General features: G+C 44.2%; 2 protein-coding genes across 2 annotated transcripts; one reads left to right on the top strand and one right to left on the bottom strand.

Annotated features, from left to right (window-relative positions):
- Positions 1 to 1,859: 1,859 nt before the first annotated feature.
- On the bottom strand, positions 1,860 to 24,460 carry gatb (glutamyl-tRNA(Gln) amidotransferase, subunit B). Its single transcript, XM_056280776.1, has 13 exons — positions 24,300 to 24,460; positions 23,936 to 24,089; positions 23,672 to 23,785; positions 16,756 to 16,954; positions 16,049 to 16,171; positions 15,792 to 15,905; positions 14,587 to 14,671; positions 13,858 to 13,902; positions 13,387 to 13,579; positions 12,700 to 12,833; positions 2,723 to 2,801; positions 2,467 to 2,601; positions 1,860 to 2,289 (listed from the first exon to the last, which is right to left on the bottom strand). The coding sequence occupies exons 1-13, from the start codon at positions 24,458 to 24,460 to the stop codon at positions 2,161 to 2,163; spliced, it is 1,665 nt and encodes a 554-aa protein (XP_056136751.1). The 3' UTR covers positions 1,860 to 2,160.
- A 455-nt stretch (positions 24,461 to 24,915) lies between these two features.
- Positions 24,916 to 26,019, top strand: dctpp1 (dCTP pyrophosphatase 1). Its single transcript, XM_056280890.1, has one exon. It carries the CDS (start codon positions 25,016 to 25,018, stop codon positions 25,529 to 25,531), a length of 516 nt encoding a protein of 171 aa, XP_056136865.1. The 5' UTR covers positions 24,916 to 25,015; the 3' UTR covers positions 25,532 to 26,019.
- The last annotated feature ends 446 nt before the right edge of the window (positions 26,020 to 26,465 follow it).

Below are 26,465 nucleotides of genomic sequence, written 5' to 3'. Positions count from 1 at the left end.
TGGCAGTGACTTAGTTGTATTCTGTACTGTCTTTATGAGCACATCAGTACAAAAACAAACCAATGCCACTCTGAGAATTGTCGATCGCGTCTTCCTCTCTTGTCGGTGGACACTACGGAGCACTTTATTGGCCTTTTCATGCGACGGTGGCGCTCTGCAACGGGTTATACAGGGCTAAGGTTTTTGTCCTCAATTACAAATTCGGTCTGTGTAGCCTGTCGAGTGCAGTGCAGCGACTATTGTTTCAGCGTAGTTGCACAGCTAAATTCAAAACTAGCCAACATCCCAGTAGATTCTCATTCCAAAGGTACTCGTCCGTCCTTTCTGCGACCGTTTCCTGTCCTGATACGATAAGGCTGGTGCGTTGTTGATCCATTGTGTTGCTGGTGTCTGAGACACTAACGGCATGCCTCTTTAATAAAAACAGTTCCTGTCAAATGCAACCCGTGTAAGCTCTTATTTGTGCATGAACTTTTACTGCAGATGTTATAAAACAAGTCAAAAGCGCTCTCTGTGTTCTTAAAGTTGTCCACCGTCCTCATCTAGGTCCATTATTCCTCACTGGCAGCCTGTCTATCCAGAGACAGCATTTGGGAAAGCTAGGTCTTCCTCCTGGGCACTGACGCATGAGATGAAGAATGGTCTCTTACTGCAAACGATGGAGCGAGTTGGTTAAAATGCACCGTACGTCTTTCAGCCCAGATTCAAGACGCAACCACTACAAGTGGATAACCCCGTTCTGCGTGAAATGAAATTGATTTTTTATAAAAAAAATTTAAATGCACTACATTAGTTATATCTATAAATGCTTTACATTAGTACATGATTTGAGAAATGCAGTATTTTAAGTCCATGGTGGTGCTCCTTTTCTCTGTTGAGGACTTTACTCAATTTCCAATAAAGACCACAAATTGCTCAAGAAAATGGCAGCGCGAAAGCAATTTGTTAAACTTCAATTTCCAGACAAACCCAAATTGTGATGAACCTGACCCGGCATCTGTAGTCAAATGGGCCCAGCGTCTCCAGCCAGTATTAGATTAGAATGCAATCAGACTTACCGCAATATCTATGCTAAGTCACGGGAGGGAAAATAAAGGTATCTTTCAGACCCCTTTCAATGACTTTCAGCCACACTCACAGAATCACATTAAGGGCCCTTGAAAAAAATGTGTTTTCACACTACAATGGCCAGATAATGTCATTATTTTGAAATAATAATTAAAAAAAACCCCACTCGCACCATTTGGACTCAAGTCACGAGGAGGCTTCTATGAAAGCCATACATCTTACCTGGTTTATGTTGTTCTCTTCCAAAAAAAAAAAGGAAGATGGATTGCTTCAAAAAATGCAAATGCACATTTTGTCTTTCTACCTTTAGCATGGGATCAGGTGCCAAACAAAGAGATTGGCAGACCTCATCATTTACAATCAACATCACTGGATATCAGTTGCATCATTCAGATAAATAATTACATTGTGACAGTTTTGTGATGAACTGACCAGATCTGGGTACAGGAAAACAGGGTGGAACGTCTTGTGGACTGTACTTTGTGTGCAAACCACATGAGGGAGCTCACTGCTCACTCTCCTTTCCTGTCTTTTTCAGTTGGGCATGGTCTCTCTCTATTGCTCTACAAGGTGGTAGCCGCCCTGCCAGGACAAACAGCCATGACAGCAACACCATTCTTATATCCTTGCACACTGTTGACAGGTGGTGGTGGAATACTGAGCTTTACCATTAAGTGGATGGTGTATACCCGAATAGAGGAAACCACATAATCTGACATTTTACCCATTCTTCTCCCCTTATTTGTCAAGAAACCCAACCTGGTCAAAGATACGAACCATTTATAGGACTAATATTCTGTCTGGCTTGCTTATATTTCACATCACACAGAAAGTGCACCAAAGTTACAGCTTCACAACTGCAGAAAATACAAAACAATGCATGTCCCTTCTAGTGAATCTATACACGACACCTCTAAAAATTAAATATCAAGGACATATCATCTCTTGTGTATCTCTGTATTCACATTTACATCAAGGCATCATTACCTTTTTTTTAATGAAGGCAAAAGTAATACGTGTCATAAGCCCGATCTCAGCCTTGGTGATTGTGGTGGCGGCATGATGTTATAACGTCTAAGAACAGTCTGACGTTCATGAAGAAGTCTTCTCCTCAAGGATGGCCCGCATCGACACTGGGTCAGCCCGGCCCTTGGTCTCTTTTTGAACCAAGCCAATCAGTTTGTTAAGAACTTTTTTGTTCCCGTTTTTGATAGCCTGGACCTGAGAGAAAGACATTGGTCTCATGTAACTAAGCATGTAAAGACGCAACTCATTTACTTAAAAATATCGCAAGTATGTAGGAACTATTTATACGTGCTTGTGTGTGTGTGTGTGTGTGTGTGTGTGTGTGTGTGTGTGTGTGTTGGGGGACAGCAGGACTGTCCTGTGTAGTCTCACCTCCTCAGGGTGGGAGTCAACCACCCTCTGACAAATGTCGTGTAACTTTGTGGTGTTGCTAACCATCTGCAGGTCCTGCTCTTGGATTATCTGGTGGGCCGTCTTCCCAGGGCTTTTCCACATCTCCTGGAAAACCTGAGAGTAGGGAAGTTAGTTGAAAAAAAAAAGTCACTTCTTTTCACAAATTATTCAAAACATGTACATGTAGACCGACAGAGAGAGAGAGAAGTGCACGGATAGTGAAGTCTAGACGAACCTGCTTGGCAGCGGAGGAGGAGATGTGTCCCGTCTCATGGAATTCCAGCAGCTCAGCCAGGGCAGAGGGGGAGATGGGGCTGAAACCAGGTGAAAGGACAACTTATTAATTTCTTATAATGGATAGGTTATAGCACTGGAGAGATGAAATGGAAGTGGTGGTGGAGGAGGAGGAGGCGGAGAAAGAAGTTGCGACTGTAATTATATGCATCTCCTCTCGGGTTGTTTATCCCCTTGGGCAACCAGAGAGTGACAGCTCCAAAATGGGCTGTTAGAGCACGGTGAGTGGATACAGGGTGCACCCAGGTGTAGGACACTTCCTGGGGCTAATTTGCCTTATTTTCCAGCCGGGACACGGGCAAATAAGGTGAAAATGATAAATCTTCCATTACTCACCTGCCTTGTAATGTTACGTAGAAAGCCTAAGTTGTACGCAGGGTTTCAACTGATCTGTTTTTAAAGACATATTTTATGGCAGCTTCAGCCTTCTTTTGATAATTAAATGGTTTTTAGTGGCTGTCCAATCAGCGTTGAGCGCAAACATGGTCGAGTGACGCAATAAATTCCCCAGCGCGCGTGCTGTATTGACCGCAGATGACTGCAACAGGCAGGGACATAGTACAGTCAGAGTCGAAGGAGGAGGCGTCAAGGCATTGCTGAAGACACCTTTTCGGAAGAGCTATCGGCCATGGTGCCGCAGAACCCCCGGAGAACAGGGGTCGAATAGAGAGGTAGGCTGGTTCTAGCTAACGCCAGTTACACTGACTGCATAGCATGCGAAGTTCCTTATTGTGTGTCTGGTCTATTTAGCACCGAGAAGGTTTACAGGTACACCTGCCGATCACGGTTATTTTTGCTCCGTCACCGTAGACTGAAGAACAGACTGCCTCTACTTGTACCACGTGTGGTGCTCATCTGCAACATGCAGAGCAAACAGGTAAATGAGATGCAGTCACGGACTGTTCTATTCATGCACTGATTTACTATAAGTTAATTTACAGACTGTGTGGGACAAACCGTGTGTGCATAACAGCAGAAATGCTAGACCAAAAATTCTAACCCGGGTGGATAGTTGGGACCGTGCTAGTGGTCCTAACTATCCATCCATGCCCAAGCTTTCTATGTAACAGGTGAAAAGCTCTCTCAGCCATGCTGATTTTGTAAATATGCACCCAGCTTTTTGTTTGAAAACACTTTGTCAAGGGACTACTAAGGCTTTCCCACAGAGCCCAGTTGGACTTTAAAGCATGTCTGCAAACAGTACATTAATCTCTAAGCACCCTAAATGTCCTATTTTGTTATACAGGAAATGAAGCGGCAGTGGTTATCAACACTACACCACGTGGTGGATGTCCACCGCTGGACTGATGAAGATGGAGTAGAGCAGCACTGAGCGAGGAGGCCATGAAGAAGAAGTGCTTATAGGCACACTCCCTTGTCTATGAGAACTTGTGTGCTCTGGTCCAAGACAAGTGTCTTCTGAAGGACTTGGAAAACATGGGCCTCTTAAACATACAGGTGAGCATTGTACTTTGCATCAGTCACTTTTTGAAAACATCATTGTTGAAGAAATCTAATTTCTGAAAACGATGTACTTCTTTTTTTTCTTTTTTTTTAACGTAGGTCCGTTGTAAGTGTTCCACTCTGCAATGTTGAAGAACATGCCCTTCTCCCACATGGCCCTGAGAGAAAGAGGCAACTTTGCTGAATAATGTGAAGAGGAAGCCTGCCACTAACAGCAAAGGTAGAAAATGCATACGTATTATCTTGGTCCATCCATCCATCCGTTATCCAAACCGCTTATCCTGCTGCCAGGGTCGCGGGGATGCTGGAGCCTATCCCAGCAGTCGTTGGGCAGCAGGCAGGGAGACACCCTGGACAGGCCGCCAGGCCATCACAGGGCTGACACACACAAATATGAAATTATTATAGTATCAAATCAACCAAATTGTAAAGTCCACTTTTTTAATCATATCATAATTATGGCCTGGTGGCCTGTCCAGGGTGTCTCCCTGCCTGCCACCCAGTGACTGCCGGGATAGGCTCCAGCATCCCCGCGACCCTGAGAGCAGGATAAGCGGTTCGGATAATGGATGGATAATTTTGGCAATTGGTGATGAAATTACGCCCAACAATGTACCCTATTGTGTCCAATCAATATAGTAGATAGAATTGCTCCCTCGTACCTTGTATATTATCTTGGTATTTTTTTCTATATAATAACAGCTACTATGACACTTGATGTCAACATAGACATCAATGTGAACAATCTACATTGTCACCTATGCCCCAAGTTGTTTTCCTTTTTTAAAATTTTTAAATAAACTGAACACTTCACCATCACCATTTTAAAGGTGATGAAAATATGACAGTGGGCATGAGTCTTCATCTGTTGTTCCCCTACATATCTTTTCATTTCAGGTGAGGCGCAAAGGAAACTTGTTTACTACTGGAGGAAAAGGCAATGGGTTGTGAAGACTGTTTACGAACCTCACACGCACAATTTCATAGTGTGCCTCGTTGAACGTGTCACTGGACGAAGACGGGACCCTGCCTTTGCCTACAAAGTGCGGACGTCACCACTCCCGCTCCCCCCGCCTGGTCTTCCCCCAAACAGCAGTTCCCAAACCATCCAAACAAGAAACAACTGTGAAGCACCAGCCCCGTTTTCCAAAGTGACGAAATGAGAAGTCTAGCAAAGTGGCCGAGGAAAAATAAAAATACTGGGCAATTCAATTAATGGCCCTTTAGCGTTATTTCACCCGTCAGTGGCTTTGTGACCCCTTAACTTATAATTTCAGTTGTGCAATACCGACTTAACAGTACAATAATTTAACTTAAATGTGCAATATTTAAACTGTGCAATACTCTGGTGTATATTTATGCTGTATTACAACAGCATTAATACTGTACATTCTGCAATGTTTACATGTTTATTTTTCTATATTCTATATTGTGTAATGCACAGTTTTACATATTTCTTATTTTTACATGTTTCTAATAATTTCACCTATGCTTAGATATTTTCTCTTCTACGATGTGAGCAACTGTACCATGACTCAATTTCCCCCCGAGGATCAACGAAGTATTTCTGACTCTGATTATGTTGATAGTTTTTCTTAGCCATGCATAACCTGGACTAGTCGCTGAGTCTGAAATGGGTGTTCTTCAAAATGTCTTCTCAGGCAGTCATGCCAGGATGCAGATAGATCTCATTACCTTTGGAAATAACACATCTTGGCCACGGAGAGAAAACCGACATTTACTGAATCTTTGTCTTACAAAAATATAAACATTTTGTACTATGCGTTGATATTTCATCCTATTTTGGTCTTTATAAAATGCCTAAATTTAAAAAAATAATAAAAAATAACAGGTTCTGTTTAATTGCCCTGTTTCCAGGATGAAATGGGTTTTTAAAGCTCTTATTCCCTCTCACCTAGAAAACACACCCCAAAGGCAATAGCTTTCCCCATTCTGCCACAAGTGATTTATTTTTAACTATATATCACCCTCTCCCAAAAAATTAATTTGCCCTGTGTCGAAAGAAAATTCAATGCATCTTGCCTCTGAAGTAAAATGTCATGACCTCTGTATAAGCCAGCAGGTATGATTCTGCATGCAACTGACACATAATTATATATATCTGACATGTACCTGCAGCCAACTCTGATGTCATTAGTGTTAAAATAAACAATTCGAGGTCATATATATATATATAGAAAACAACTTTAATCAAAGCAACACGTTACAACCTGTTGTTCAATATTCAAGTAAATGTTTAGCATATTGCACATAATTTGACAAGGCAAAGCCTAGATCAGCCCCAACAAGCCTCAAGGTAAAAGTGTCCACAAAGGCTTGCATATCACATGGTCAGAGCTCGTCCGCTGCTTCCTCCACTTCAGCATGCCCTCTGTACCCACCACTGGGGGGAAGGCTATTTGGCTCTGATGCGATGTACGACACAGGCAGGCAAGAGGAGACGGTTCCCTTTGCCAAGCTTCTCCCCTTGCATCACCCACTCGAAAAAACAAGTACTGAGATGATATTGTCTGCACAGAGAAAAAGACAGTAAAGAAGGTGGTTATTCATCAGGAAGCCATGCAAGTACTGCTCATATACTGCAATGTTAGCAGTTATCCCCAGAAAATTGAATCAGCTCATTCGGTACACAAAGTTTAGTGGGAGAAACATTTCATCCCTCATCTAAGGGACTTCCATCAGTCTCAGCTGACTGCAGGTATCCCCACCCTTATAAGCAGCACAGAAGCATAACGACTGAGACCGGCGATCTAACACAGTTTTCAAGTGCAAATTGCCCTGCATATTAAACCAATCGCCAGTTCCGGTTGTTATCCAACTGTACCGGTTTTGGTAGTCAACACAGTAGTCACTGTAATCGCAAGTTACCTAAGTGAAGACAGCAAATAACATAAGGGGGACAATACACTGGGCAACTTTTTGGTCAGTTTGACGGAGGAACGTGCTCGCCAACAGGAAATTAGTGAGACATCTGGGTAACAAGAGGTTGCCATGCAGTACAAACGTGTTGAGAAAACTGCTTGTCCGATGTTGCTGTGTATCGCCACACTAGCCTATAACTATTTGCTGGCAAAAGCATGGTGTTGGGTGATAAGATATACTCACTCAGTGGTCATCTGCCCTCACGGCCCTCCTGGTCTTAGTTGTCTTTTCCAGTTTATCTTCAGGATCCTGAAGAGCGTTTCCAACACACCTCTGTCCATGTGAGGAGTAGAACCTTCATGCATGGGAATGCATACGCAGGCTGTCTCGGGGTTGGCGTCGGCGACAGCATCCAACGAAAACTGCCCATGCTGAAATTCACTGCAGCAGTAAAACGTACCCTCGTCCACCAGATCCTCCGCACGCACAATTTGGGACGCCGTTTTTGCTGTTGGAAACGCAGCTACTTTGCAATACAAGGCGACGAAACAAGAAAGGTTTGTTTGAGTGACATCTAGAGCACGCTCCCCGGAGGCAGAGACTAGAAATCCAAGCTGAACTTGCCTGTAGTTCTTCCTTGTCACCATCTACGTCACTGATGTGTCAAATGACGACACTGGTGCCGGAAGAACAATTTTGCAACTACGTCCCGGAGACACGGAGAACATCGGCAACAACTGCAGATGTTTCCCACAATATATCTCAAATACGCATGGATAGAGATAAGGCCGAAAATCGCCGCAGTGGTCCTTTAAGGGGAGAGACAGTCAATACAGGTGAGAGAGATGAAACGTAGTAAAGGTCACGTGCTGATTTAATAAAAAAAAAAGTCCTTTGATTATGCCCGAGTCCATGTGGGACGCACTTGTCTAGCTGAGCAATCTGGATGTCACTTTAAATGAGCTTTCCCGTTTTGACATTACATCAAATGAATCCTGATGGAATTTTTTGGTGATTCTGTCATCATGCTGCAATAAATTAGAAATAAATCACCGAACCAGCGTCTGTCCTCTTTCACTGACAGCTGTTTGCAGAACAAATTACTTTTCTTTGATGAAACCCTGAACAGTGGCTCTTCTCAACAACCAAATGGACCGTGATGGTCTTATATGCCACTGTGTTTATTTATCTGCTTCAAAAATACCCTTCTCCACCACTAATTTTCTCTCTCTTATTCTAATTCTTGACAGAGTAACAGGCTGTGCTGCACTATTTCCTACGCCCCCCCCCTTTTTTCCTCCCCTATTGTACCTGGCCAATTACCCAAATCTTCCAAGCAATCCCGGTCGCTGCTCCACCCCCTCTGCCAATCCAGGAAAGGCTGCAGACTACCACATACCTCCTACATGTGGAGTCGCCAGCTGCTTCTTTTCACCTGACAGTGAGGAGTTTCGCCAGGGGGACGTAGCGCGTGGGAGGATCACGCTATTCCCCCCAGTCCCCCCCGAACAGGTGCCCTGACTGACCAGAGGAGGTGCTAGTGCAGTGACCAGGACAGACATGGACAATTGTGTCTGTAGGGATGCCCGACCAAGACGGAGGTAACACGGGGATTTGAACCGGCGATCCCCGTGTTGATAGGCAACAGAATAGACCGCTACGCTACCCGGACGCCCCTTCTATTTCCTTTCTGTCTGCTACTTGGCTGCATACCTTCGGTCCCACTTTCCATTCTTTTGAGGGAAGGTGGGATGCAACGTTAGACACAAAACAAACATCACCTATTCTACTATTTAAACATTCAAAAACAAACTGGCGGAGGAGACAAAACCAAAACCTTCTTGCCTCTGTGCAGATGTAAGCCCCTGACTAAATCCAACAACAGACTATATTATGATTCTGGACTGATCAGGAAGTATCAATAATAAATCAGTAAAGGTGAGCTAAGTTCATTCATCTGGTGACATGACCTGGTAAGTGACCCTTTGTTGAGAGGCTTTTAAAAAACAACCCACATCCATGATATTTCAATTTTTCTATTTAGTTCCACAGTCGGTTCGCCTGCCACGGTGATAAAACTGCAGATCGAAGTCAAACATCTGACACGTACAACCGAATGTACATCATGACACAGCTGCCATAACGAGTTGTGAGCGGCTACACCACATAAATTACTGCTGTTGTCTGGGGAAATACTTGCTGTCTAGACAAGAGAGCTGGTGGCTAGATAGAGATCTTCATCGCCTTTGAAAGCAAAGTTCCTGTTTTTTAAAAGCTCTACAAAATCTATTCCTAGTCTTCTATAAAGTAATAATTTCACCACTGTAGTTGGATTTGTCAAAATAGGCTTCCTTATGATGAGTTTTGTCTGATGAGCCGTCAGGCGGGCAAAGGGACTTCTCAGGTGCTATATATTCAGAGGAAATACTGGTCAAAATACCAGTCGATGGATAGTCCATTTGTACATATGGATATACTGAATTATCTGTACCGTCAACTGCATGAGGAAGTACAGCCTGGAGAGAGTATACTGGAGTTAGATTGAGGGGAGACTGCCATCTGGTTCGCGCACTGTTTGTCTGAACTTACTCATCTAACTTTGTTTACTGCTTCCAGTATAGATAAAAATATCAACACGGACACTGTTGCAGTTGTTTGTTTTCTATCGGGTTGTGCGTCTGTGCGACATCCAGTTTAGAGAGTAGAATTAACTCCTGCCTTTTGCCTTTTTGTTCTGATATGGGAGACTGTAGCAATGCCGGTACAGTTCTCCTTTGACAAAATAGTAAACCTGATGAGAATGTGTGTCGTGAGTGTAATAGGTAGAGGGATCAGACCAAAGAATTGAAATTTAATCTGATTCCTACTTATTACACCCACCCGCACAAGACACCCATGACACACCTTCTCATCAGGTTTACTATTTTGTCAATGGAAAAGTTTCAATTATCACTATTTCGCACATCAGTCCACATCAGCGAGGACCTCTCCTGGACATCAAACACCCAGGCCCTTGTGGAAAAGGCCCGACAACGCCTGCATTTCCTGAGGAGGCTGAGGAACGCCCGTCCATCCCCCAAAATTCTCACAAGCTTCTACCGCTGCACCATAGAGAGCACCCTGACCAGCTGCATCTCAGTGTGGTACGGCAGCTGCACTTCAGTAGACCAGAAAGCTCTGCAGCGAGTCGTCAAGGCGGCCCAGCATATCACCGGTACCCAGCGCCCAGCCATAAAAGACATTTATCACAAACGCTGCCTTCAAAGGGGTCTCAGCATCAGCAGAGATCCCACCCACCCCAACCATGGACTGTCCCCCACCACCCCGCGCTCTGGGAGGTGCTACAGGAGCCTCAGAGCCGCACTACCAGGCTCAAAAACAGCTTCTTTCCCCAAGCTGTTGCCCATCTGAACCTGGCCACCCACTGAATGAATGTCTGTGGATATTTTTAAATATTTTTGTACTCGTGCACTTTTTTTTAAACTTATTTTTAGCTTTTGGTCTTCATCTGTGTATATGTTATACTGTGTTTGTCTATGTCTGTCTTGCACTGTCTGGCGAAGCCACAGCCTTTATTTCCTTTTTAACATGTGCCTGCACATTGTTTTCAATGACAATAAATTGAATTGAATTGAACTGAATTGTTTCTTTCACCCAATATATAGCTATAATATGAAAGTTTGGAGAAATTACCCTCCCTCCAGCCCTTGCCCAGGCCAGGGACTACAGCTGAAAATGAGTCTGCTGGCTAAATCTGGTGCATTTACAGAAATGTTGATTAATGTGCATTGTCCCTGTGAATAAATAAATGGAAATAGGCTCATGAGCCTGCCAATTATAATAGTCATTAATATAATTTGTTGATAATCTATGTGTATAAAAAACTTTTTTTTCCCCTCAGTTGATCTCTTAGTTACACCAACATTGTTGTTGTGAAGCACTTTTGTGCTTACAGGTAAAATACTCATGAAGATAGAATCGCTATTTTCACTGGCAGTCTTGTCCACCTGTACCCAAGATCTACAATAATGTAGTGAAGAAGGTATAATGAATCGCAGTTGTTAATCTATGCAAGTGAAAAATATTTTTTCTCTTAGTTACACTGCATTTTCTTGTGATGTTTTACTTAAAGGTCAAGTATTTATAAAGATAAAAACTGCTATTTTCATTTGGCCAAGGGAGGCAAGTCTACTGTAAATGGGGCGTCACCCGAGAAATGCCAAGCGTGGATGTCGGCTTGCCTGCACAAAGCTGACTGAGCTTCTCTGATTGGTCAGAAGGGCGAGGCTCGCTGCAAAACATCTGGGAGGATCATGTCTGCCCTGCTGCTGCACTGGTCTATGAAACTTGGTCACAGCAGACGATGAGTCCGTGTGTCAACATTAAGAGATGTTTTGGAGCGAAATTAATGCAAAAAAAAATCTAAAGCTTAAATACTGTGGCTTTAATAGACAGTAATTTCTTGTTTTGTTTTCTCCAATTATCCATAAAAACATTATTATGGAGGCAGCATGGTGGCGCAGTGGTTAGCGCGGTGGCCTCACAGCAAGAAGGTCCTGGGTTCGAGCCCCGGGGTAGTCCAACCTTGGTGGGTTGTCCCGGGTCGTCCTTTGTGTGGAGCTTGCATGTTCTCCCCGTGTCTGCGTGGGTTTCCTCCAGGGTCTCCGGTTTCCTCCCAAAGTCCAAAGACATGTAGAACAGGTGAATTGGCCATACTAAATTGTCCCTAGATATGAATAGGTGTGTGTGTGTGTGTGTGTTGGCCCTGTGATGGCCTGGCAGCCTGCCCAGGGTGTCTCCCCGCCTGCCGCCCAATGACTGCTGGAATAGGCTCCAGCATCCCCGCGACCCTGAGAGCAGGATAAGCGGTTCGGATAATGGATGGATGGACATTATTATGGTTGAGTTAAATGTGATTCATAGCTGCTATGCATATAAGTTGTCATCCATCCATCCATTATCCGAACTGCTTATCCTGCTCTCAGCATCGCGGGGATGCTGGAACCTATCCCGGCAGCAGGCGGGGAGACACCCTGGACAGGCCGCCAGACCATCACACAGGGCCGATACACACACACACACACACACACATTCACACCTAGGGACAATTTAGTATGGCCGACTCACCTGACCTAGATGTCTTTGGACTGTGGGAGGAAACCGGGGCACCTGGAGGAAACCAATGCAGACCCTGGAAGAACATGCAAACTCCACACAGAGGACCACCCGGGACGACCCCCAAGGTTGGACTACCCCGGGGCTCAAACCCAGGACCTTCTTACTGTGAGGCCACTGCACTAACCACTGCGCCGTATAAGTTGTCAAATATTTAAAAATTTCAAAAGATCCAATCCTGGAGACTCAGTCTCTTGGCATTTTATACAGGATCACCCTGTATAAAATGCAGCTGGTCATCAGATGTTTACTCCAGTGTTATAGGACTTGTAGCAGTCAAAATGATAGTTTATTTTTTACCTGATGCTATATATTTACTCACTGAATACATTTTAAGACTGTTAAGCGATAATTTCAAGTACGGAGCTACTACCTTAGCGTGAATCAAATTCTCACCTTTGTATCACACTGAGGTCCTGCTGTCTGAGGTGACCCAAAAGCTCATTTATAACCCAGCCGATGACCTTCCTCGGCTGTTTCTTCGTCTTCTTCACCACCGCCTCAAAGTAGTCCATCAACCCATCCTCACCCTGCAACAGATCAGGGAACCCACTCTTTAGAAAATCATTTTCCAGGACTTTTGCTTGAATAAACATGACGGCCATTGCTCATGGAAGGTCATATTATTCAGCATTAGCAATTAGTGGAAGCCTCAACAGTCTCTAAATGGACTGTGTAAATTTTAGCTGGTGACTAAACTACCGCCTACACTTCAAACACTCCCAGCAATTAAAAATCTGATTAAAAATATGCAATCTCACCTAAAAATTACACAAAAAATTACTATCACAGCAAGTAAAAGGACAATTTCATAATCTAACTTGACAATTTTTAGTGACCTCAATAAATAATTTCAGCATATCTGATTAAATGCATCATTTTCCAGGCAATGAACCAGAAAATTAGTCTATAGGTGTCCCAGGACATGTGGGAACCCTGATATATACCATAACAACAGTTGAAATGCGTGGTATCCATCTATCTATCGAGTTATCTTTCAAACACATACGGGCTGGGAGGAGGCAGGGACAGGCACGAGCAGCCAGTTTCGCACTAAACCACAACATCCACGTAGGTACTCACAACCAGGGTGAAGCTGTGCTCGGGCAGGATGCCATGTGTGTGCACCAGTCTGTCCCTCTTGATGCTGGGCAGCTCAGGCAGGCCCTCCCTAACTCCCTCCACCACCACCGCCTGGCACGCCAAGACGCCAGCAGGCAATAATGTGTTGTCCTCATACACAATCAGAGGGGGCAGGTTGGGCTCTGGCATAAACCTGGAGGAAAGGGATACAGGAAGGGGAGAAGCTTCTTAAGCAATACCAATAAACCAAGAGAGGTGGAGGCGAGCATTTGTTGTCGCTCCGGTAATCCTCTTCATATCGCACTTGTGACTTTTCACATCTGACCATCTGGCTCAATCATCCTCAGTCCTGGCCATCATTCATCCATAACACAAAAGCACTCAGCTGAGGCAAGTAGGTGAGTATAACACACTCGACTGAGGTCTAAGGCTTGATAGGTGAGTGTGCACATCACACAAATATACACTTACCTATAGTCCTGAAGATCCTCCTTATCTCTCATTGGCACAGTCTCTCTAGAAAACAAAATCCAAGCATCAACCGGACAGTACTTACAGTTGTACCACAGGATCAAATGTTTCGAAACATGTCGAAAACTGGCTTGATCTAGGGCCAGTTATCAAAAGCAAGTTATTCTACAATCGAATAACAAAACAAGGAAGTTTGAACACTGAAACAGAGCTATGTTTAAAAACGTCATCTTGAAATGTTATACTACAAACCCTGAAGGCACCTTATCATTTCCAATGGCTTTTTGTGGGGAGAGTGGACTCGGGTGTGAGGTGATGCCAACATGAACCATGTGAGCCAAGAAAGCCAGAATTGTGTTCCCTTACTCTGGGACAGACGATATACACAATCGTTCGCACGCACACATGAGCACACACACACACATACCAATGCTCTCCACAAGGCATCTCAGGCAATCAAGGCCTCGTGGGATGGAGAGCACTCCAGAAATGGCGGAGGACTCAGCTGTGGCAGAGCTGGCTTATTATGTGGGCTCAGCATTGCGTAGCTCACAGACAACACGGAACGAAGACTGCATGCAAATGGCCTCATCCATCATTATTACTGCCACCTTTTATCCAGACCCTGGCCCGGGCTGCTAATGAAATGGGCTGGCTCACACGCCAATTAGAGAGTATGTTAGGGTAAGCAAGGCTTGGCCGAGAGGCTTCAGTCTCCGCTTCTCTTACCCCGATTTGGAATCGTAGGCCCGTGTCTCGTTTTGCACTGTCCCCCCGCTCTCCAGAACACCTTTCTGTCTCTGGATCTCATAGTCTGTTGAATATAGGAGCACACACGTGCACGTACAAACACTTGAAAACACACACAGTCACGTCCCATTAACTCTGGCACACACAAACAGTTTGTTGGTGAAGAGTAAACATCTGCTGCAACACATCGGCATGCCTGACGGCTCTGACTGCTGCCCCATTAGAACTGTAATGAATGATGTTTTCCACCGTGATTTTTGAATACCACTTCTGCAGCTGACAACATTTGAAACAACTAAATTGGAAAATAATTCAAGTACGGCATCGAGGCATGTCAGATCGAGTTGAAACTCGGGTTTTTCCAGCACGTAAAAATTTTCTAGCACTGGCTTTTTGTCAGCTTTTTACAGTGAATTTCTGTTAACAGCAACTGAAATGAAGGCAGAAAGAAAATATATTCTTTTGAATGAGCGCGCTTTCTGCCGTCTGACAGCTGAGTAGCTGTGAGTTTTTGTCAGTTCTGCTCCCATGCTTCACCTGTTACTGTCGGCCGTAAGTACTGTTCTGTCTTAATGTCTTTGTCTTCCATGTTCCTGTCCTAATTAGCTCTTAATGACTCTCTCCATCTTGTTTTTAAGTCAACGAAAACCCTCTTCCTTTATTTGTCCTCCTCATTTAAGGGTGCAACAAACACAATAAATGAAGTTTAGGCAGGAGAAAGTTTTTAAGAGATTTCTCCGGGGGAAAGATTTAGTTATAATTCAAACAGGCAAAGCCAGAAAACTGCGAGACCTTGTGTATGCATGTATGCTTGTGTTTGGTCTCTCTGTATATGCCAGTGACTTGACTGTTAAAAGCTTGAATTGCAGCACACGCACAATTACCCTTCAGCCGAGTCCATCACCTGTTATGTCAGGGCGAGACAGCTTGCAAATGTGTGCAAGTATGTGTGAGCTCGAGTACAGGTGTCATACATTACGTCTATTTGTTCAGCCACCCAGTTAAGACCAATTCAGACGGAAAACCGTTGAAAACACAGTCAGTAAAATATAAATACCTATCCCGCGTTATCAAACCCGCAAAAAAAAAAAAATCATTATCCACCTTGATAATACCATGCCGTACTTAGTAAAAGCCCCACTTTCCCACACCACTACCACCTGCTGACTCTCGATGGCACTCACCTATAGCTCTGGCCAGGAATCTGGCACTGTTGATATTTTTAACCTCCGTCCTGATGCCCATGGGCTCCCCTGGCCTGTGGACAGACACGTTGGCATCTACTCTCAGCTGGCCCTCTAATAAACACAGAGAACAATGACGCACAATGATGGAGAAAATAATGAGATTCAAAGAAAGCGAGGTCGAGAAGAATACAGCAGGTGGGGGAGAGGGTGAAAAAAAAAAGAAAGAAGAAAAAACGTAAGACAAATTTCCTTACCAGACATGTTCCCTTGACAGGTGCCCAGCGTCTGAAGTATGAGCTGAAGCTCCCGGACCGCTGCGGCAGCCTCCTCGCCACAGCTCATCTCTGGCTCCATCACCAGCTCCATCAGACCAACGCCTGTCGGACACAGAGAGAGGTTTGTCGTTAAACCTCGGCCATTTTTTATGCTGTTGAGCTGTGGCATACAACCCCCCCCCCCCCGTTTTCTCCCTACCCGGCCAATTACCCCACTCTTCCGAGCTGTCCCAGTCTCTGCTCCACCCCCTCTGCTGAGCCGAGGAGGGCTGCAGACTACCACATGCCTCCTCCGATACACGTGGAATTGCCAGCTGCTTCTTTTCACCTGACAGTGGGGAGTTCCACCAGGGGGACGTAGCGCGTGGGAGGATCACGCTATTCCCCCCAGTCGCCCCCTCCCCCCTGAACAGGCACCCCGACTGACCAGAGGGAGCGCTAGTGCAGCGACCAGGACACATACCCACATCTGGCTTCCCAACTGCAGACACAGCCAATTGTGTCTATAGGGACGCCCGACCAAGCCAGAGGTAACACAGGGATTCGAATCGCCGATCCCTGTGTTGGTAGGCATCGGAGTAGACCGCCACGCTACCCGGACGCCCCTGTGGCATACAACTCTATGGTACCAGTCCACACCAATCCCATATCACTCGTAGTTGCCTACTGTAGGTCAGTAATGTCACCCGCTCTGTTGAGGTCAATGAGTGTCTGGCTGCGATGGTCATCGTGGAGACTCTTGCCGCTGTCCTGCTCCAGCTGAATCTGTTTGATCCGTACTGTCTTGGTGAGCACTTGGCTTCTTTTGGTCCCTCCCATGTGGCTGTATGTCAGCGTGCCATCTACTGCGATGGGCTGCCGCTGCTGTGTGATCTGGTAGCCAGCCTGAAAAAAAAAGATGCAGTTCAACAGAGTTTAAGGAGATGTAAAGCGGAGGAAGCCCTTCAGTCTGAGAACAATTTAGAAAAAAAACAGATGTTGGCTGACATGCAGTGTGTTTAAGTGTCCTTTAGCAAGGCACTGCATCCACCATCATCTGCAAGGACGTGGTCTGTAGCCAACCCTGTTAGTGGAAAGCTAGAAACAAAAACAGGATTACATTTCAATTATTACTGTAACAAGGTTGAGGCACTTTGGAGGAAGGACAGTAGGAATGGTAATCTAACTTTTTTTGCTTGTTCTCCCTGTGTCTGCATGGGTTTCCTCCGGGTGCTCTGGTTTTCTGCCACCCTCAGAAAGACATGCATGTTAGGGTTAATACTCCTGCCTGTCCCCATGACCAAGGCAATAGGAAAAAGAACTGGAATCGGTCCCCGGGCACTGCACCACAACTGCCCACTGCTCCTATACAATAGGAGGGGTTAAATGCAGAAAACAAATTTCATTGTAACCGTACGATGACAAAATAAGGTGGCTTTCTTTATTTCTTCTTCTTTTAATTTCTATTTTATCTATTCAGCGAAACAATATTAAAATAATCCTGGCCGTTGATGAATACAGGTTTCCATAATGGACAGTACACAACCCATGTTAGTTCCTTTTCAAGGCTCAACCCATTTACCACGATTACAGTGGATTCGGTGTAGTTCATTGCAGTGTCTTCTGCTCACTGTGGAAATATGTTGCAAGACTAATGCCCAGTGGCGATTTGCTGATTTTGTCAGAATGTAGAGTGCAACTCTTGCCAAGATACTGTGGGAATGTGCTAGCAGAACAGCCACCACAATATCCGCACACTTTGCTTGTGATCATAACATTGCGGCAGAAGGTGAGGTAAAAATGCATCATTTAAAAAAAAACAAAAAACATGGGGCTGTTAGAGCACCGCATTGTTTGGGGGCATCATTATTTTGCTGCAGTATTGTGAGCCTCACCATTTCATTCACAGTTTAGACACACAACGACATGAGGATAAATATTTCATCTGCTGCCGTGTTGCTAAGAAGTGTGCTGCTCCGAGTATCATTTTTGCTGTGTTACTATGGCAACCGCATCACGCAAGGCTACACATTAATCACACTTATCGGCATGCTAAAACGTGGAACTTGCGTGTGTATGTGTGCAGAGTATGAGTTGTGCAAGTGTGCGGTTGTTTATTTGTGTGTTTTGTGTTAATCATAGTTGTTTTATGCATCATTGTTGTGTCAGATCAATAATTGTTCAGTGTCTAACCAACTCCTTCTACATCAAATGGTAAAAAATTGCCATACAAGACGTATTCAATTCCTCTCCTTCTCACTAATTCTTGGTCGCTATTATTTATTGGTTATCAGCTATTTGTTGCGTATTGTCAAAGGATTGGTGGAGAAGGTGGAGAAACCCTTAAACTGGGAGTTTGACAAAGCCCTATCAACACTGACAGACAGGCTGTGTCCTACAGTAATTACATGTAAGTGATGCTGTCAAGTTGTCCTTCATTTAGTTAGTTATTTATTTATTTTTACTCGCCCACCCTTTTCTCCCCAGTTGTATCCGGCCAATTACCCCACTCTTCCGAGCCGTCCCAGTCGCTGCTCCACCCCCTCTGCCAATCCGGGGAGGACTGGAGACTACAACATGCCTCCGCCTATACATGTGGAGTCACCAGAAGCTTCTTTTCACCTGACAGTGAGGAGTTTCGCCAGGAGGACGTAGCACGTGGGAGGATCACGCTATTCCCCCCCAGTTCTCTCACCCCCCCGAGCAGGTGCCCCGACCGCCAAGAGGAGGCGCAAGTGCAGCGACCAGGACACATACCCACATCCGGCTTCCCACCTGCAGACACGGCCAATTGTGTCTGTAGGGACGCCCGACCAAGCCGGAGATGACATGGGGATTCGAACCGGCGAGCCCTGTGTTAGTAGGCAACAGAATAGACCGCTACGCTACCCGGATGCTTTTGTCCTTTATTTCTTGACATTTCAAGTGACTAGACCACAAATGTAGACAAGGCTTCTGTCTGTCTGTCTGTCTGTCTGTCTGTCTGTCTGTCTGTCTGTCTCGCCCACAGACACACACACACACACACACACAAACTCCAGTTACTGTACATTACTTGTATTACTTTTACGGATTCCAATTCGCCCATTTATTTCAACAGTTGCTTCACACAGCTTAAGTAGTGAACCAACTGCTCTTCCTACTTGGTCCAGGTAGTTATGACGTGTAACACAGAGAGATGCTTTACACTCATTAAAAAGATGTCAACGTTTCAATATCCAGGCCATGCCCGTTTACCTGAATATTTAATATTTCAAGGAAATTGCAATGACATGCTTGTGGTGGCAGATCAGTATGGAGCCGGCGAGGCATGTTATGAAAGAAACATGAACACCTAAACTCGCGTGCCTGTTGCTGCCATTTCAATTCAAACAAGAAATGCTTTGTCTGACAAGCGCATTTATCACTTCATGAGCAACTGTGGCGTTCCACAAAACACAATCACGGCACATAATAACACAAAACTCCATTCAGAAATGGGTGATATTCTCCAAGGGCACGGTAATTTCCAGTCATTGTTTTTGGTTTTAAAACAAAATATCCCGGTTCAAACACTTGGCCTAATGTGGAAATATCTCATTATCCCTCTGAATGAGGTTCACGCTGACGGCAGTTCATCAAACTGTTTCACACAGCGCCGGGTCAGGTCATTATTCCTGAGCAGCTGGTAAGGTCAACACAACCTAAATGATCACGGAAGTGGCAGCGGCAGCTATTATGCACGGCGCGTTCGGCAAATTGGAAATTCATAAAAGGTAGCCATCGGCGTGTTGTACAGGAAACGCGACAGAAAAACAAATACCCTACGCGGGCGACATCACCTCCGCAGCGTGTGAGCCATTCAAAATTCATGTAAAGGCGAGGTGATGCAATCCTCGGTAAGTACAGCAAGAAAGTAAGGGGAGTGGCGGATTAGTGAATGTGCTTTCAAACAGGGTTTTGATGGCGTTTAAAGATACACTTCCCTCGTGGGGGAACAACTTTCCTCTACTATTAAGATTACGCCATTTACAGCCGCCACACTCCGATAACCAGTTAGTTCAATTGATAACATTTGATTACAACCTGAATTCTGACGTTCAGAAAGTAATAATCCCTCCACCTCCCTAAAAAAAAAAAAAGAACGGGATATTTTCACTTGCATATAAACTTTAAACTTGAGTGTAAACTTTAAAAATAATTTAAAAAAATAATTGGGCTTCTTTACTTTTGAAATTAAAGACAAGTGCAATTTAAATAGCTATCATTAACCTTTTTTTGCACACTGCAAAAAATGAAATCTTAACAAGTGAAAATATCTTGTATTGGGTACAATAAATCCAGTATTGAGTAGGATTATCTTGAATTATCTTATTCCACTGGCAGATAATTTTGCTTATTTCAAGTTTTTTTTTTCTCCCTGATTTTGGTCAATTTAATCTTGTTTTAAGAAAACAAGATTCACATTTTCTTAAAACAAGATTAAATTGACCAAAATCAAGAAAAAACTTGAACTAAGCAAAGTTATCTGCCAGTGGAATAAGATAATTCAAGATAATTCTACTCAATATTGGACTTATTGTACCAAATACAAAATATTTTCATTTGATAAGATTTCATTTTTTGCATTGCATTTCTGCCAAAATGCAATGCAATTGTACACCTTGATTCATGAGGATCATTGTCAGGCAGATTCGAAGGGACAACTACAGATAAATACTAGCAATAGAACAAAGTAACATGGGTGGCATGGTGGCGCGGTTAGTGCTTCCGCCTCACAGCTAAAAAGGTCCTAGGTTCGAACCCCGGGGTTGTCCAACCTTGGGGGGGTCATCCCAGGTCCTTTCTGTGTGGAGTTTGCATGTTCTCCCCATGTCTGCGTGGGTTTTCTCCGGGTGCTCCGGTTTCCCCCACCATCAAGAAGACATGCATGTTAGGGTTAATGCTCCTGTCTGTGCCCCTGACCAAGGCGTGGCAAGATGAACTGGAGTTGGTCCCCGGGCGCTGCACGGCGGCTGGCCACTGCTGCTAGCTACATGGCTAGGATGGGTGAAATGCAGAGGAAGAATTTCCCTACGGGGATCAATAAAGTAATAAAATAAAATAAAATAACACTTCGGTTCCTCGGTCTGTAATCACTCACCAAATAAGACTCGTTTGAGGCTTACAACAAAAACAGGCGATAGTAGCCAAATCCAGTTGGAAGAGGCATCATTAAGTCCAATGCTTCTTCAACATTGCAAAGATGGAATTCATTGTGAAATTAATACAGGCATTGTATGCTTGGAATATCCTGGCTGCTGCTTGACTCGTATCACTGTAGTCGGCAAGAGATATCTTTGAAGAGCCAATTAGACCCCTGTTCAGAGCATTTCGTCTCATCCCTGAAGTTTTGCATTCATTAGAGAGCAACTGGAGCTTCATACTCCAATAAGTACATTTGCCTCACGCGGGCATTTGGCAGCTCATGAAGCCTTGTCTCTGAAAAAAGCTGGACAACTTTTCTAGCCATTAGGCAAGGAGCAAAGCAACACGCTGATCTAAAAAAAAAAGAAGAAAAAAAAGAAGATAACATTTCCTGAACCCTTGCTTTGTTATAAGTGCACAATGTACTAAATCCTTAAATTAGTACAAGATCAGTCACTGGGAAATATAGATTTACAGCACCTTTGCTCCTACTACAGCCTGACATTTTGTTTGTGTTAATATTGATTATTTGGCTCTTTTTAATGATACACTCTAATTTAATGAGGCAAATGCCAAACATTTATAAAACGCACAGCCCGATAATAATGTGCTTAATTTTCTGAATGTGGACTGCAGAATGTGAAAATCAATACGCTATTGGCTAGTTTACGCTTCATCTTTTCGAAATCTCATTCCAATTCATTGGACATTTTTCGTGTGTATGACCGCTAGTGCAGGATGATGCAACAGAAAAATTATTGTATTTGTCAGGAAGAGCATCATTCTTATTAACACAAAAATATTATGAAATATTTGGGCTTTGAGAATTTCCAGAACAGTGTTAAAGTAAATTAAGTGCAGATAAAAAAGGTAACAAGAATAAGTACATTTTTCATTCTTGTAACCTTTAAGTTTTCAGTTACTCTTTAAGCCCAAAGGAACAATAGATAAGTTACAGATACAGAATGATCTTTCCATATACTATGCACGCTCATATGCTGTTACAAGATATGAACACACACCCCAATATTCAATAATAACACACTTCTTGAGGAAACATCTGTGTGAACAATCTGCTGGGAAGTGTTTGTGTCAGGTGCCATTTACAGCACTGTGAAATGAGTGGTGTCCATACACTCAGATAAATGGCTTACTTGATCCTATTATGGCATTAAATTTAATACCTGGCAGTAAGTTCAAGAGTAAAAAGTGTATGGGGGAAATGCACCAAGCAGGAGCCATTTTGTTCATAATGGATGTTCTGTTACGGTAGTTTAGTTAATGACATTTTTCTAAGTCATTTCAATTGTTTTCTGCGACGGGTAGTGGTTCCTTTAAGACACACAGGAAGTTAGCCTCCCATGTGACTTCAGTCTGGAAGTGAAGACACATTGCAGAAAGAACAGCGATTTTTTTGGATACCCTTTTTCCATCAGCAAACGTCTGCACACATCTTATGCCATTTGTAGCGTCGTTGTTTCACTATGTCGCCCTTGTTATGTGCTGACAACTTGGCAGTAAGTTAAACACCTTTTGCTAATCAATAAACCTGCAGACAATGGAAGGTGTTTAACTTACTGCCAAGTTGTCAGCACATAAGGGTGGCATAACAGAGTTAAAAGCTAAAAAAAATTCATGCATTGTGTTTCAACCGGGAAGTTTATTTTAGCCAGGCCAAGCTAAAATGAACTTTAGCCAGGCCATGTTTTTATGACATGTAATTTGAGTAACCCATCAGCATTACAAAGGTCCTCTATTTTTCCTTTTTCAAATATTTTTCCACTTCCAGGCATCTATGCAATGTGTTACTGAATCCGGCTGTCGGACCTTTTCTGTATGTCTTCTCCTGCTCTCTTCACTCTGTGTTTCCTGTCTATTCCTACTGTGCTATTGAATAAAGGCTAAAAATGCCACAAATCACAAAAAAAATTTCTCACCTTGAATGAGACGGACCGTTTTCAGTGGGTGCACCACATCTTTTTCCCACATTGTTCTATTCATGATAAATAAGACAAATTCCATTCTTCAGAATAGGGAGCTGGGGCCAAAATATAAAAATAAAATGTAACAGGAACGGCCTGTGGATAATGTGAAACAGAAAAAGCACTAGACAATGCTCATCTCTTCTTTTAATAGCTCAGTCGTCTATTTGAGTGGCATATGCATTTTTGCTGCTTCAGCATCACTCCCTTACCATTTCAATCATAACTGGGGCACAGCAGTTAAATGGGAAAGATACACGAGAGGAGAGGGGCTCCAATTTAGTTCAGTCTTAACACAAAATAGTAATGATGAAACAGCATGCAAGGCAGAGGCGGCTCTAAAATGCTTTGAGATACAGGATACAGCCCAGTCCGATACTATTTCTCTTTCATTACCATCAAAACCTACATACGTACAGTCCAATTGGGCATGTCTCAGACATGGAGAAAAAGAGGCTCCGCAGGGAAAACTTACAGGGAGGTCAGCATAGAAGTAGTGCTTTCTGTCAAAAAGCGAGATCTTGTTTATGGTGCAGCTGAGAGCTAATGCTGTCATAACTGCAGCCTCAACACATCGTCTGTTGAGGACCTGAGGAAAGAAATGAACATCATGTCAGCATGACAGTGCAAGTGACTGAGCAAAGAGTTGTTTGTTTGTTTTTTCCTAGCATTGAGGTGTCAAAGTATATCTATTGTCCCTTACAGGGAAATTGGTTTAGTTTAACGTTAAATCCCTTACCGGTAACGTTCCAGGTAGAGAGGCATCAAAGAACGACACCAGGGAATTTGGCGGTGCTGAAAAGCCAACTTGTGAGCCGGAGAACAGTTTAGAGTTGGAGTGTATCTGAGCATGGATCTCCAAACCCACAACCCCGGTCAACTCCTTGGGGGCACTTGGATAGAAACAGAGATTAGACAAACGTGGTTAAGAAAATGACACAAGCAAGTCGCTTTTTCTTTTTTCATGTGTGGGTGAACTGAGGTCGTCGGGCTCAGTTCAGAATGTTTTTTATTCCCAGTCTCTCTCTGCACCAGAAGCCCTGGGTATTGATACATGCGAGTACACGGTGATGCAGGCGGACATAGCGTTGCCAGTCACTTACCTTTTACTTTTCAGACGCGAGTGGCTTTTAGGTCGGGATGCGCATATTCGCCTAATTATACATCGCCTGTGTACTTGGTGAAACAAAATCTTTGGGTAAAATATTGCTAAGTTGTTATTGACGTTACGTATTAGTCCAGCCGACGCGACGGAGGCTGCCATGTTGCGGTGAGATGGAGGTTGTGGGACCTGTAGTTTTGTGGCTGAGTTTTGACCGTACCTGAAAGAGCATTTGTCGTGTGTAAAACTACAACACCCAGAACGACTTTCGAGGCACGAGACTACAGCGGTTGGGCGTCTTCGTAGACATTCTCTCGGAACGCACGTGATCGACGAGGACGGCCGAGTCATATTCTCAGTAAACCGTGTGCTAATGAAAACGTTCAAATGTCACGCAATGCACAGGCAAATGCCAAATTTCCTACATTTGCCGTCGGGTTTGGTTAAGTTTAAGTTTAGAAAGCGTCTAAGCAGTGGTTATTGACGTTGCCGTACAACAGTTCGGCCGGCTTCGTTTAATCACGTGGTTTCCGGGAAAAGGTCGATCGAGCCGCTCCGATTCAGAGACATCCGGTCAGTGACGCAAGCAACGTCATTTCCGACTCGACGGCTGGCGGGATTTTTTTTTTTAATATACACGCGTTTTACACGAGTTTGTTGTTTGCTGCCGAATTCCCCTTCTTGTTCAGCTGGATGCTGTGAAGATCTTTAAGCAGAATGGCGATGAATGGCAAACAAGTTTGCGGAGTGAACGGCGACACTGACGACGCCTGTATCAAGGCGCGCCCGGTCGTCACAAACGGAGAAAGTGAGCTTTGCCCGTCCAGACGAAACGGCGCCGGAGGAAGGGCGACGAGATTCGCCTTCTCCGATGGGCCCACCATGGAGGATATTCGGCGGATGCAGGCGGAGTTCACCGACGAGAGAGACTGGAACCAGTTTCACCAACCCCGCAACCTGCTCCTGGCCATGGTCGGGGAGGTCGGGGAGGTGTCGGAGCTCTTCCAGTGGCGCGGGGAGGTGGCCGAGGGCTTGCCCAACTGGACCGACGCCGAGCGAGAACAGCTCGCCGATGAACTCAGCGACGTTTTGATTTACCTGCTGGAACTCGCCGAGAAGTGTCACGTCGACTTACCCCAGGCAGTGCTGCGCAAGATGGCCCTAAACCGGCTGAAGTATCCCGCCAGCAAAGTGCGCGGATCCGCCAAGAAGTACACGGAGTACGAGGACTGAGAAGGGGCACTAGTGTGCAGCCTTACATCAGGAGGAGTTCGTGTTCAGCCCGCTGCTGGACTTTGGGAAATGGCGTTGTTGGGTTTCCTTCCTTTTAACGGCCGCAGTTCGTTCGGAACTTGCTGTGCCTCGTGTGTTGTCTGTCCTCCGCGCGCCGTCGTGCACGACTTCCATCTCTACGCCTAAAAAGTCAATGGATGAGGATATTATTGCTTTGTTATCTTGTATTGCTGTGTTTTTTTGTTTTTGTTGTTGTTCTTAACAGGACATGGCACTTTAGTTCAAGCATGGACATGCCTACAGTTAATGGCAGTAGTGTAGTTAATGGCAGCAATTCCTTCTGGCTTCCCTGAATATCTGCTTTTCTGTGCCAGTTGGCGGTTATTACTTTAAAGTTGTTAAGTTCTGACTCGTCAGAGTCGAAATTCTCTGTCACCTCTCCTGGTTACATTAAATCATGTTGTGATCTTCACAGCTGTCACTTCAAATCAAAACTGCCTCACGTGTGCTTCCTGTTGGGATTTTGTGCGTGCTCAGTGAAAAAGGCCTCAGCCCAAGGATCTTTCTAGAGACGGGGCGGTTTATCAGGGTCTGGAAAAGACACACAGCTCTAGTTTATGGATTAGGTCCCGCCTGCTAACAGCCAAAGTAACACCAATTAGGAGATGAAATGGGACCCATGATCAAAAGTCACGTCACAGTACATGTCATCATATTTTCCAATGGATCTAATAACTATTTGTATTGATGATTTGGGGGGGGCATGTTTTCCTGTCATAATTTTCGGAAAAAAATAATTCAAAGAGAAACATCTGACGGTATATGTCAAATAAACAAAAAGGTAAATAAGACAATATAAATAGGAAACATTTCACAATGCATTTTTTTGTTTTTTTTGTTTAATCTTCCAAAACTATATCAGTTGCCACTGATT

Source organism: Lampris incognitus, chromosome 5 (assembly GCF_029633865.1).
Source record: "Lampris incognitus isolate fLamInc1 chromosome 5, fLamInc1.hap2, whole genome shotgun sequence".
Classification (NCBI taxonomy): domain Eukaryota; kingdom Metazoa; phylum Chordata; class Actinopteri; order Lampriformes; family Lampridae; genus Lampris; species Lampris incognitus.
The sequence above is the reverse complement of the archived record's forward strand: the minus strand, read 5'-3'. Positions and strand labels throughout refer to the sequence as shown.